We start from the raw sequence: 13,429 nt of genomic DNA on the forward strand, positions 1-13,429 counted from the left end.
TTTAGACACACTGGTTGGAGATGACACGGGAAATATGGTATTTATGTTGGTTTTAGACACACTGGTTGGAGATGACAAGGGAAATACGGTATTTATGCTGGTTTTAGACACACTGGTTGGAGATGACATGGGAAAATGATATTTATGCTGGTTTTAGACACACTGGTTGGAGATGACACGGGAAATATGGAATTTATGCTGGTTTTAGACACACTGGTTGGACATGACACAGGAAATACGGTATTTATGCTGGTTTTAGACACACTGGTTGGAGATGACATTGGAAATATGGTACTTGTGGTTTTAGACACACTGGTTGGAGATGACAAGGGAAATACAGTATTTATGCTGGTTTTAGACACACTGGTTGGAGATGACATTGGAAATACGGTATTTATGCTGGTTTTAGACACACTGGTTGGAGATGACATTGGAAATATGGTACTTATGGTGGTTTTAGACACACTGGTTGGAGATGACAAGGGAAATATAGTATTTATGCTGGTTTTAGACACACCGGTTAGAGTTGACATGGGAAAGACGGTATTGATGCTGGTTTTAGACACACTGGTTGGAGATGACAAGGGGACATTTAAGGGGAAATGTTCAGAGAGTTGCAGGGTAGAGCTGAAGCTCCAGAGGGCCAGGAGCAGAAGAGAAAGATGCTAGATGCTCACAGAAGTGGGAACTGAAGCATCTAAGGCAAGTCAGATGTTGCGGAGAGGAAGATACCTCATTTTAAGCGACAGTTACACCAAGGGTATGGGCAGGGGGCACACGTCCCATGTACCAGAAATCCAGAGAAGTGAAGTGGTTCGCTTGAGGTCTCATGGCAAGTTAGTGACATAGCCACTCCACCTCACTTTCCTTGATGTGTGTGGTCCAGTTTGCTTTACATTATAACACAGAAACCTTCTCAATGTTCAGATACACCTGCTCTACAGTGGACACAATGCCATTTCTTGACAGTCAAGGCAGGCTGACAAAAGACAGAATTTCGTTTCCTTAGTTTATTAAAGATGACAATGAACTGCCAGGCTGCACAAGAACCACGGCAGGGGGAAACCCAGTTCAGAGCACGGGCTGTACACACAGAGCATCTCTACTGAGACTCGCGCTCCTTTAATGTTAATTCAACGAAAGCTCTAAATCCTTGGCAGAGAACGTCAAAAACAGCCTCATTTAAGTGGAAAATATTTGTCTTCCACTCTTCTGCTATGTCTTGAATCTTGTCTCCACCTGGTAAGCAAACTATGTTTTTTTCTTTCCCTTTACTTACAGAAAGAACACTACCACCCGCCTTCATTTAGAAGGAATTCTCTTCAGTGCATTCAAAGCTTCTCCCCGCAACAGCAGGGGATTTTCAGATAGTGGTAAGTTGCAAAGTGCTTCCAAAACATCCCATTCTCTACCCGCTTCCCCCCTCTTGAATAAATAAATAACTAGGTATTTGGACGGTGATGACAGCATCGTGTCAGAGTCACTAAAACAGACGCACAATCTAAAGGGATGGGGTGCGGTTGAGGGAGATGGAGAAAAATAAGTGACAAATGAGAAGCCTATGAGACTGTTGAGTTCGGCTTCAGAAGCTGTCAGCATTGTCATCCTTTCATCCTATGCTGATGTGAATCGGGCAGGACAAGACAGCACATCTCTCCTCCAGCGCAATGACCTGGAGAAAGAGCTGGATGTGTCACCTTTTTGTTTTTTGTTTTGAGATGGAGTCTCGCTCTGTCACCCAGGCTGGAGTGCAGTGGCACAATCTCGGCTCACTGCAACCTCTGCCTCCCAGGTTCAAGCAATTCTCCTGCCTCAGCCTCCCAAGTAGCTGGGATTACAGGCATGTGCCACCACGCCCAGCTAATTTTTGTATTTTTGGAAGAGACGGGGTTTCACCACTTTGGCCAGGCTGGTCTCGAACTCCTGACCTCATGATCCGCCCGCCTCGGCCTCCCAAAGTGCTGGGATTACAGGCGTGAGCCACCGTGCCTGGCCTGGATGTGTAATTTAAACCAAAACTGGAAGTAGAGCTCACCATTTTTATAAACCCCTGGGTCTGAATCTGGGACCTAACCCCTAGTGAAACTTGAGTTCTGTGGGGTCATTCTTAAAGCTCCCTGAAGGACCTGGGCACTTCTAGTCACAGCCCTTCAGAACTTCTGGGACTTGGCTTTTAGAGTCTCACTATGAACAGAAGGGAGAACAGCCTCGGGGTCTTCTAGCCGTACGTGACTTTCAGATCCCAACTTTGAGGCAGAGGAATCAAGGGCAGGGGCCAGTTCCCACATGTTCCCTTTTGTGCTGGTGGTGCCTCAGCCCTAGCCATCACCTTAACGCCTCTCCCACTTCCCTGGGAGACTCCTTCTTACCGCCAGCTCAAGCTCTCATCAGCTTCCACCAACCACAGGCAACTTTCTGTTCAGCTTCCAGGGGCAGCGCCCACGCCCATTTCTTTCCTACCAGCAAGCAACTATGAGAAGACAGGCCCATGGGCAGAATTCAATCCCAGAACAAAAATGATGCAGGCTTTAGTTCACAGAGCTGTCAGCTCTTGGAGAAGCCACTCTGACCAGTGTTTTCACAGAGGTTAGAAGCTGCATCAACTTAAGGAACATCACAAACACACACATGGCCCCACCCAAGGACTTCGCCATCAACACACACATTAACAGGGGGAGGCAGCACACTAAAATCAGCATTATCAAATGAACAGATAAACATTACCAGGCTAAACAGAATTAAGTGCATAATTGGCATAAAGGCTCTTGTTATCCCAAGAACACAGGAACATTCACACTCACATCCACAGACTGTCAAGTTCTGTAACAGCACTAATAGCAGGAAGCTTTTCTCCAACTTTGACCAAAGAAGCTAAGGCAAGACAGACTCGGCCACCAGGGAAGGACCCAGCTCTGCTGCAGGAAGGGGAGAGAGAACGGAGTTGGGCTGTACTTTTACTCAGAACCACGATGACCATCTAACAGAGGACAGAGTCATCAGGGACGCACTAAGAAGATGGTGGGTGAGGTTCCTGTCCCCACCTTAGAATGGCATCAGGGACCTGCCTGAGCTTCAAAGACCACACCTGCACCAAAAAGCCAGGTTAACTAAAAGAGACCTTAACACCTAAGAGGAGGCTGATAGCTCCTCTGAGTAAGCGCTCCTTCAGTGACAGAGCTGTCGCCTCACGTATGCTTGCGGCGTAAGGCTACAGAGGAGCCTGGCCTAAGCATCAGTTCTGTTCTTTGCTTCAAGATCACCAGGCTAGATGAAGAAAGTCAGCTTGTGGCATCATCTATGCTTCAAATATTTCAAACAGGAAATCCCAGCAACACAGGGACATTCACGGCTGCCTCTGAGGTCTCTGAGGAGTCTAGGACAGTCGTGATTGTTCTGTGGTGCCTAAAATACCCAAGTAAGTGGACAAAATGCCCATGACGTAGTCCCATTCTCTGCTGCTTCTCCTCGGGGCACAGTCTGACCCCAGTCCAGGACAGGGAGAGGGAAAACGCCATCCCCGTTTCAGCAGCAGGAGGAGAGGTGGTTGAGAAAGGCCTGGCTCAGAAGCTCCAAAACTGAAACAAAGGAAAATTGGAAATGATACCTGACATGCAGGTGGAACCTAGAGGAGAAGGCCATAGATGCTGGAAGAACTTGGTCTTGCTGTCTCTTCCACTGACAGAGGCACTAGAAGCTTCACTGAAGGACCCGCATGTCAGTTCTGATGAAAACACCTGGTGCTTACAAATTATCTGTCACCACAGACTCTGGACCCATCAACCTACCAACGGCTGACTGCACACGGACGTCAGACAAGTCAGTAAAAAAAAAAAAAGATGATGATAATTAAAAAAAAAAGAAGCCCCAGGTGGGGCGAGTCCTTCAAAGAGTGGCTCAGTTCTGCAACAGGTGTGACCCGGCCCAGAGGGAGGGCTGCACGTGCTTTCTTCAGGTGGCCTCCAGGACGGCGGCTTTCAGGGCCAGTGCCTCCGCGGGCTCCTCCTCGTAGTCGGACAGGTAAGACTCCAGGCTCTGCCTGGCCAGTGCCTCCCGCCGGGCCTGCAGCCGCTCGCAGCGCGGACAACTTCCAGACTTGAAGCAGGCTTTATGGTAACACGCTTTACACTCTACTCAGGTTGGGAAGGTGGGAGAGAGAAGAAAACGATTTGTATTATCTCCACCTAGAGGTCAGTTGCTGCCACAGCCCCTTCTCACCACCAAGGCGTGGTGTCCCCTGGGGAGGCCCCGCGAGGTGCTGAGTGGCCCCAAACTCTTGCTAACAGGGGTGGCTCCGGGGAATCAAGGAGCCCTGTGTGGGGCTCACTTGCCCGATGCCTGCACCTGCCCTCACCTTCACAGGTCCGGCATTTATGGAGCTCAAAGGGAAAGATGATGTCATCCTCATTTTGACAGAACTCACAGATGAAGCCCTTGGCTTGGCAGAGCTGGGGAGGAAAAACACAGATGGCAAAATGAGGAGCGGCACATCAGGAACTGGCACGGGAGGGTGAACACCGAGGCGGGAAGTGGTCTACGGGGTTCTGCTGCCCACGGGCAGGAGGCCTGGGCTGGACTCAGAAGCATGAAAGCTGAACTAGGGCCAGGGCCGGGCAGCCTTAGACAAAGCATCAGGCAGGAGGTCAGACAGGCACCAGCCGGAGAAGCTCCGACCCCCAGCGCGGCTCTCCATGAACACAGGAGGAGATGGCGCCACAAAGGGCTTCCTAAGCCGACAGTCCCATCTGGGTCGTGATTTTATTTCAGAATAGGAACCACAACCAATTAAGATAAAATGTGGAGACAAGGCTGTTCCTCAAATACAACTCCGAGCCTGGAGTCAGGTTGTAGTGAAGGATTTCCAGCTCCTCCCAGACACACAGGGTGCCCTACCTATGCCCAGCTCTAATTCTGGGACTGTCACAGGAACATAAACTGGGCATAGGCTAAGACAGGAAGTTCTAAAAGTGTAATTTCTGCATTTTCAGCATGTTGAGTAGATCACGACAATAACGATGTGCGTCTGAGGAATACATAAAGTATACAAAACGCTGTCATACAAATTACCTCATCAACCCTCAAAAATACTGAGAAGAAAGTAAATTATTCTCTTCATCTTAGAGCCAAGAAAATTGAGGCCTCAGAGGGGACAAAGTATTTATTTTGGTCATAATGACTGAGAACAACAAACGAAGGCCGAGGGTAGACTCCTTCTGCAGATTCCAGTCCAGAGTTCTCCTCTCACATCATGACAATTGCCTTTTTTTTTCCACTCTTGTCGCTCAGGCTGGAGGGCCGTGACATGATCTTGGCTCACTGCAACCTCCGCCTCCTGCGTTCAAGCGATTCTCCTGCCTCAGCCTCCCGAGCAGCTGGGATTACAGGTACCTGCCATCATGCCCATCTAATTTCCCTATTTTAGTAGAGATGGGGTTTCATCATGTTGGTCAGGCTGGTCTTGAACTCCTGACCTCAGGTGACCCGCCCACCTCGGCCTCCCAAAGTGCTGGGATGAGAGGCCTGAGCGCCCGCGCCCAGCCAACAATTCTTGAGTGAAAGTCTACTCAGTCTTGCCCAGAGCTACCCAGGACCACAGCCAGCACCAGCTCCTCCCCTCACTTGAGGGTCTTTAGATCGGGATGATTTGGCTGCTCTCCAGGCTAAGGAACAGCAGCCCTTTCCAGTTCCTCTCCCAGTGCTGACTGGCCATTTCAACTTCCTCGAGCTAAGTGGCAAGAATCCCAGGTCCACCCCGCTCCTTGTATCCCTAAAAGCAAGGGCTCAGCCGCATGCTACAGTGAGACTTTCTCACCATGCATCTCTCCACATGGGCAGCCCCTGCCCTGGTGAGCTCAGCAAGCCGGGGCCCCAGCTCCCCCTTCCTGGTCGCAGTCAGGTCATTCAGTGAGTACAGGTGGAGGTCCTCTGTCAGGTGGCCCGGGACTGTGTCAAAGGAATCCAGAAGCCTACAGGGAGTGACAGGAGGCAGGGGAGGGAATGAACAGTCCGTGTGCCACATCGTAGTACAAGGATCCCTATCCAGAAACTGCAGAAAGTAACGAGGGTGGGCAACGATCAGCCAGCCCAGAGTTCCAGGCCGCCCCAGCCGTTCCACACCACTAGGTGTCTGGATGGCAGGAATGACTTATTTATAGACTCCTGCCGAGCGGTCCATGTGAGACCCAGCCTGTGAAGAGCGGTGGCCTGCCCTGGACGGAATGACCACAGATCCCCTTCCAGAGAGAAGGGCACAGATACAGTTACTGCTGTGGCCTCCTGTCTACAACTTTACATTTCTGCAAAATCTCTCTATTCTCCTTCGTTACATAACAAGAGCCAAGCGCTGGGATGTGTCCCTTTCGGAGACAGCAACGTGGCCAGAGGGCTCTGGCTCCACAAAGGACTTACTCCTTGGCCAGTCGGCAAGTCTTGAACATGTTCTTCATGTGACACAGCTGGACCCGCAGCAGCTGAAAAGAAAGAGGTGGAGGCAGGAGTGGAAGGGAGATGTGAGAAGAGGAATCCAGTGTGGGAAGCCCAGGGCCTTTAAACCCTGGGGGTCTAGAAGCCTTGCATGCTGCAGCCAGAGCAGATCGTCCTACGCTCTGACAACTGGCTTCAGACCGTCCTACGCTCTAACTGACAACTGGCTTCAGACCGTCCTACGCTCTAACTCGACAACTGGCTTCAGAGTGTCCTACGCTCTAACTCGCTCTGATAACTGGCTTCAGACTGTCCTACGCTCTAACTCACTCTGATAACTGGCTTCAGACTGTCCTATACTGTAACTCGCTCTAACTTGCGCTGACAACTGGCTTCAGACTGTCCTATGCTCTAACTCGCTCTGATAACTGGCTTCAGAGTGCCCTCTAGTCAGGGAAGGCCCCTCCGCCAGGTCTGTCTGCCCGAGTCACATAAGCAGTCTGGGCAGAGGAGTGCTCCGAAATTCCAATTTCTCACTTGATATCCGATTCCTCATTCATTCACTAATGTTTTCAGTGAAGGAAGAAATTCTGCTTTTGCTCTTGAGTGCTATCTACAGCTTCCTAGCTGCCATTGCCACGTTTGAGGCTCCAACTAGACAGATAACCTGGGAAATGGGAAGAGATTAAGAAAGTACATAGTGAGGACATGAATGGAGAGACGGTTACAGCTTTGACACTGCGATAACAAGAAGTGTGGTAATTGTGGGAAGCCCTATATAACCAGGGAAGGGGACAAGGGGAAGAGACGAGGTGAGGGGACAGGGGGAGGGGATGGGGGAGGGGACGGGGAGAGGGATGAGGGGAGGGGACGGGGGGAGGGGACAAGAGGAGGGGACTGGGGGAGGAGACGGGGGAGGGACGAGGGGAGGGGATTGGGGAGGGATGAGGGGAGGAGACGGGGAGGGGAGGAGACGGTGGGGGAGGAGACGGGGGGGAGGAGACAGGGAGGGGAGGAGACGGTGGGGGAGGAGATGAGGGGAGGAGACGAGGGGAGGAGAAGGGCAAGACTCTAAGGTGACCTTTTCCAAGGTCTTACCCGGACTTGATTGAGCAGCTTGACCTTCCTATAGAGGGCACTGTTTATGTCCTGCACGTTGAAGAGAGGATCATTCCAGATCTTAATGAGCAGGTCCTTGGAGAAATTGCTGACGTAGTACTTGCTGAAGTCCCACTTGCGCAGCACCCGGCTGGGGATGGCCATCTGGGCATTCTCGTGGCAGCACTGGCAGAAGTACTTGCCCAGGTACTCACAGTACCGCAGTCGCTTGATATAATCTGGAAAAACCGGAAAGCCGGAAAGCCAGATGTAACTTTCCCATCTACAAGCTGGGAAGGCGGCTCTGCTGTTCCCTTGGAAGGGCAGAGAGGGACAGCCAATGGCCTCCAGCAACCTCTGTCTGAGTTCCCCAAAGCTTGCAGAAATCCAGAGTGGAGCCTGGGGTCATGTCCTACCTTGGTGGCCCTGAGGACATAAAACCAGCCGGAGATAGTAAGATCCAGCCTTACCAGCTAGCTGGAACTACCCAACTTTCCACAGGATACAATCCTGGCCATGTGCTCCCAGAAATCATTTCCCTCCAATTGCCAGCACTCTTGCCTACTACGAACCTTTCTTTCCCCTTCCCTACTTCTGCCACGCCACCTCCTGTTACCGCCTTTGCCACGCCACCTCTCCCTGCGTGTGGGAGAGGGCACAGAGCCTCTGGAGGCAGCATGGTGGGGAGGGAAGACACTCACCAGGATCAGTCCGGATGCCACATCCTGCACAGCGGTAATTCTGCTTGGCCACGGCAATTTTCCTCCTGAGAAAGGGTAAGGACAGGGCATTGGCATAGAGCAGCTGCATGAGGCCTTGGAGGTGTGAAGGACTGAGCACACACACATACAGCTCCAGTTAAGTATGGGAAGAGAGGGGAATTCACCTGTGTTTTAGTTGGACAAAAATGAACCTATTGGGAGAGCTAACTCCATACAGGATTTAGGTCTAGGCAGTGACTCTGCCCAGTAATGAACCACACATTCTGTACAAATGTAAGGAATGAGACGTGGTAAAGGAGAGAGAATGACAGGAGAGAAAAGCATCCATCCGTCTTAGAAAGAGAAGAAAAACCAGCAAGCTTACAAAGCTACTGGGAGGAAGGCAACAGGTTGGGAATGCCAGCAAAACAAAACCTGCCTCGTTTCCAATTAGCTCCAGGACTTAAGAGTAAGAAACGAAGGACCAAATGGACAATGCTCCTCCTCTGCCTTTAAATGAAGAGAACCGTGTGGGAAGGACAGCTGGAGGCAGGGACAAGTGGGTGAGACGAAACCCTGACAATCCAAAGAGGACGGATCTGTGCTCCAAAGGGCACAGACACTGGCCACTCACGTTGGGGCTGGATGAACATTAAAAATTATCTGAGGCCGGGGGGGGGCCCACTCCAAGTTGCCACGAACACGAATCCGCAGCTTGTAGATGTCAGCGTGCTGCCCGTCATCTGGTGAGATGGGCAGTGAGTCAGGGATGGGCAGGAGCTGCAGGAGAAAAGCACAGTTGGGGTAAGCTCATGTCAGCGTGCTGCCCGTCGTCTGGTGAAATGGGCAGTGAGTCAGGGATGGGCAGGAGAACAACACAGTTGGGGTAAGCTCACACGGACGGGCTTGGGAAACACAAATGCAGGACCCTTTTGGCCATGACAGAGCATAATGAGTGAAAGACATTTCAGGAACACCACAGGATAAGGGCTTCAGGGAACCTCAGAAACAACCAGGAGGCGCCAAGGTACTAGAAGTGAGGGCTGTGGGTTCCAAGAAGCAAACAGAAACAGCCTACCAGGGCAGTGGCCCCACGACTCATGCTGTCCCTGCACCCATCCCAGGATCCTTGCTGTGCCAGCGTGTTTCAGGCCTTAAAGACAACTGCAGAGCAAAGAATCCAAGCGATTCACTTTTGCGTAGTGTCTCCGAGGTGGTCACAAACCAAACATGACTGAGTATGGCGAGCAGGCATGTGAATCAGGACTGAGAAGGCGCCGTCGTGTCTGCTCTGACAAGGCGAGCAAGCATTCACTCGTTCATTTATCACTTGACACATTGTAATGAATGGCTTCCACGAGTAAGGGGGGGAACACACAGGCTCATTCCAGACTAGGGACGTGTGACGAAGGAAAACAAGGTCACAGAGGCTCACGACGGCCCCTGGGTAGGAAGAAGAGCTAAGGACCTACCTTCTGAGGGGCGTCATGCTCCGGTACAAGCCACTCCAGCTCCGAGGCGGCTGGAAGCTGCATCCCCTCAAACTGCTTCAGGAGCCCCATGGCCACCGCCTCAGCAGATGTGGAGTGCAGGAAGCAGTGGGAGCTGGAAAGGGGAGGATCAAGGACGGCTGAACACAGGGAAAGGATGAGCAGATGGGAGGCTTCCCTTCATGGTCTCATCCCCCACGCAGCAACTTCTGCGCTGGGAGAACACCCGCAGCACCCCGGCCTGCTCATCACCCTCACACACGGGACAGTGAAAGTCCACTAGTCTCACGGTCCTAAGACTTCGGTTCAAGCCCCACTTCCTGCCACTGCACGGCACTGCTAATGAAGGACTCTGTCACCTCCTTTCTCTGAACTTCAGCTCCTCTAACGGCAAAATGGAGATTATGATGCCTGTCTACAAAACAAAGTGAGTAAAATTGCTTTGTGGACTAAAAAGCAATTTTTCCTCCCAAATGAGCTACTGTTTCCCCTGGTTGGGTCTATGATGTGGAATCTGTTCAATTTCATTTCATAACCAAAAACCATCATCACTGCTCTCTTTTGAGACCTTCTGGGGCCTCTGGTTATGATGAGAGTCAGCAGAGAAGGAATAACTCACTTCCAGCTTTGCCTCCACGAGAGCCCATCCCACTGAGACCAAAGAGCTTCCGCTTTCTTCCCGTGGGCTCAGCACCATCAGCAAGCCCCTCCCTTTAACCTCGCCTCCTCTTACATCTGGATGGCTTGCCCAGCCATACGCCAAGAACTGGGTTTGTTTCTCTACATATCCTAAGGTTTTCTTTTTTTTTTTTTTTTTTTAAAAAAAAAAAAAAGTACTCACAAGGACTGGGAGGAAACGAAGGATTTGCTGCTTGAGGCTGTGTTCCTTCTGATGTCAGCATCTACATGGAAACAAGAGATAAGGGGAGCGCAATGGAAAGGGGGTGGGTAAGGGAACCTGGAATCTATTACAAGGTGCTCCTAGCTAAGCTCTCAGGGTAACAGCCAGGTGCCACACTCTATGCAGGAGAAAGGAGCAGGTGAAGCTCTAAACACAAGTTATAATTTGCCTCTATCCAAGTCAAAACCAGGCTGAATTAGTAACATTATGCATAGCACTGAAAAGGTCAAAGTGTTACAAACTCAGGCAGAAAGACAAACTCAGTTTTGGTGTAAAACAGTGAATGAGAAGACGAGCATCCTAAGGCACACAGGGACGCAACCCCTCATATGCACAAACACAAAACAAAGGACTCAAATCTCTCCCTCATTCTCCATATCTTAGCCTTTCTCAAATGGTAAGCTCCCTTAGGCAGTAACTCTGTCTGGCATATACATATATGTGTATATATATAAAAAACATTTAGTGCCTAACACATAACTGGGATCATAGAGGTTCTCATGAAATATATGTGAAATTGGAACTTTGCTTCTAATATTTCACCACTGTTGCCATTACCCCGAATGTTAGAAGTGTTTGCAGTTTTGCCTCTAACATGTCATCACTGTTGCCATTTTACCCCTGAATGTTAGAAGTCTTCTATATCCTTAGAAAAGTTTCATGGAGGAAAAGGAACTTCTCTATAGCTTTGCAGCTCTCTGGAGATGCCTGGTTACCAACATGTTTTGACAAAGATGGTCAACATGATCTCTGAGGCTAATTATACAGGAAACTGTGGCAGACTTTCCATAGCCTATTTCTGACAAAGGATTTAGAAGAGGATTTCTAATAATGATATGCTGAACCTCCAGAGACCTCAGAGACCTCATCTACCCAAATACTTTTGATGGAGGGGGATGTGAAATACAGCAGTTATGTTCAAGCCAGGCAGACACAGCCTATCCAGGTCACGAAAACAAGACTGTTCTGATAAATACTCTCTCTCACGTCCTTCGCTGCCCAGTGAAAAGACCTTTCTTTCCTAATTAAGCCTACACAATGACCAATCTACCATGAGCGCTCAGGAGGATACAAATCTTGTACGGCATCTCTGTGCACTGGGCTGTGAGCAGCTCTACTGTTCCTCACGTTTCCTCTGTATGCAGATTTCTGTCTGGACAACGATTATGAAATCACCCTAATAGGAAATAAGATTGTGTCTCATTCTTCCCCTTGGCTCTAAACTACTTAACACAGGGCTCATATACAAGCACAGACTCAAACAATATTATTGACAAACTAATGTCTTCAAAGCTACATGCATGAGTAAGATAACGGAAGTAAAATCTGTTGGTTTTCATATGTTCTCTAAGCACAGGACAAGACATCAACACATTTTTGCTGGTAATTAACACAGCCTATTTAACAACAAAGATGTTCAAGTATACCATGTTTTCTGGCGGAATCTGTGCCACCAAAATCCAGATCCCAGTGCACTGCTAGTTGTCTTATTTCTAGCTAGTTAGTGCTGGTAGAGAAAAGAAAAACAGTAGAGGCAACAGTAGGCCAGACCTTCACAGACTGTTTGGTTTGCAACATTTATTTGGGTAACACTTACACTGCCTTGGGTTGTACCTAAGTCTTGCCTTGCGCTAGGAGTCCTCAGAGTGCTTTGTACATAAAGGTTTTCAGAAAATATTTTCTGAATAAATGATTAATTGGCTAAAAGCAATTAACAGCTATTTCAAATTCCATCCTGTTTGGGAGTAACACAAAAGAAAAAAAAGTCTTAGCTATCCCTGAATAAGGAGCTAACCAATTTTCTTATTTTAGTGCCAGGCTATTAAAGAAAATACTACATGCCAGAAAGAACAGGCAGGTGGTAATTCACGGTTTCTAAGGAAACCATTGCCTTCATAAAACTATTTAGCAGTTCTTTATCCTCACAGAGAAGAAACCTTTTTTTTTCTTTGAGAAAAAAAATCATTCTCTCTTTAGAAAATACAATTGAGTCACACTGTAACGTGTCTCCTCCTTTTACTAGAGGTAAAGTGAGGTCGGAGGTACACGCAGGGGCTTCCTAGGCAATCATGAATACGTCCAAGAGTGGGGAGGGGCCACCCAGCTTCGGAGGCAAGGCTGTGACCCCGGACTGGAGGGAGAGGAGCACACTCATCAAAGGGGCCGTGACACCTGACCCCAGCCAAGGACCACGCGGCTCTGTGGGTCCTGGGCCTGCGCTGCAGCCTCATCACTCTCTGGTCAGTTCAAGCAGACCACTAAGTTGATGCGGGTGAAACCCTATTGAAGATCTGGATAAAAGCAGACCAAGGTCTAAGCCAGAGAATTGAGGAGTGAAGAGAGGGGGAGCTGCCCATGTGGATGGATTCAATGTGTCCCAAGTGAGAGCACTTAAGAAGGAGGTCCGAGACACTCAGCATCCAAGTGGAATTTAACATCATTCTGAAACTTTTTATTGACTTTTTTGTACAAAAACAAGTATTGTTTTTGCAAGAGAACTGATTTCAAGTGCTTCTGATGCATCAGATATTAGGTTGAGTCATCGCAGTTTTTGCCATTACTTTTGCACCAACTTCATAGAATAAGGCCATTATTACTGACTGAAAAAAGTTTAAAAATATAAAAACAAATAACAACAAAAACAATGCCAAGTTATAAGGAGAAGAATTTGCTGTGTGTCCAGACACTGGTATTGAACGATCAGAGAAGAGCTGGTTAAAACCTTGGTACCTTAGCAAACTACGCAAATTTTTAAACAAAGTAAGTGAGTCACAAGAAGAGTCAACTTCAGAATGTACTGGCCAGTTTGACGCTGGTTT

At 49.1% G+C, this 13,429-nt stretch overlaps 1 protein-coding gene across 10 annotated transcripts in view; it reads right to left on the minus strand.

Moving 5' to 3' along the window:
- Window positions 1-995: 995 nt before the first annotated feature.
- Window positions 996-13,429, minus strand: part of RUBCN (rubicon autophagy regulator) — a 74,559-nt gene continuing 62,125 nt past the window's right edge. For 6 of the 10 annotated variants that reach the window (XM_054551089.2, XM_054551091.2, XM_054551088.2 and 3 more), the window contains 9 exons: window positions 10,551-10,611; window positions 9,692-9,824; window positions 8,854-8,999; window positions 8,220-8,284; window positions 7,519-7,757; window positions 6,406-6,467; window positions 5,810-5,963; window positions 4,352-4,445; window positions 996-4,127 (listed from right to left, as the gene is read on the minus strand). In XM_054551089.2, the coding sequence (XP_054407064.2) occupies window positions 3,949-4,127; window positions 4,352-4,445; window positions 5,810-5,963; window positions 6,406-6,467; window positions 7,519-7,757; window positions 8,220-8,284; window positions 8,854-8,999; window positions 9,692-9,824; window positions 10,551-10,611 (1,133 nt within the window). In that variant the 3' untranslated portion in view covers window positions 996-3,948. Of the gene's footprint in view, window positions 4,128-4,351; window positions 4,446-5,140; window positions 5,411-5,809; window positions 5,964-6,405; window positions 6,468-7,518; window positions 7,758-8,219; window positions 8,285-8,853; window positions 9,000-9,691; window positions 9,825-10,550; window positions 10,612-13,429 lie in introns of those variants that run through there. The other 4 variants (XM_063722398.1, XM_063722396.1, XM_063722397.1 and 1 more) reach the window with 1 other exon arrangement.

This window comes from Pongo abelii, chromosome 2 (assembly GCF_028885655.2).
Source record: "Pongo abelii isolate AG06213 chromosome 2, NHGRI_mPonAbe1-v2.0_pri, whole genome shotgun sequence".
NCBI lineage: Eukaryota > Metazoa > Chordata > Mammalia > Primates > Hominidae > Pongo > Pongo abelii.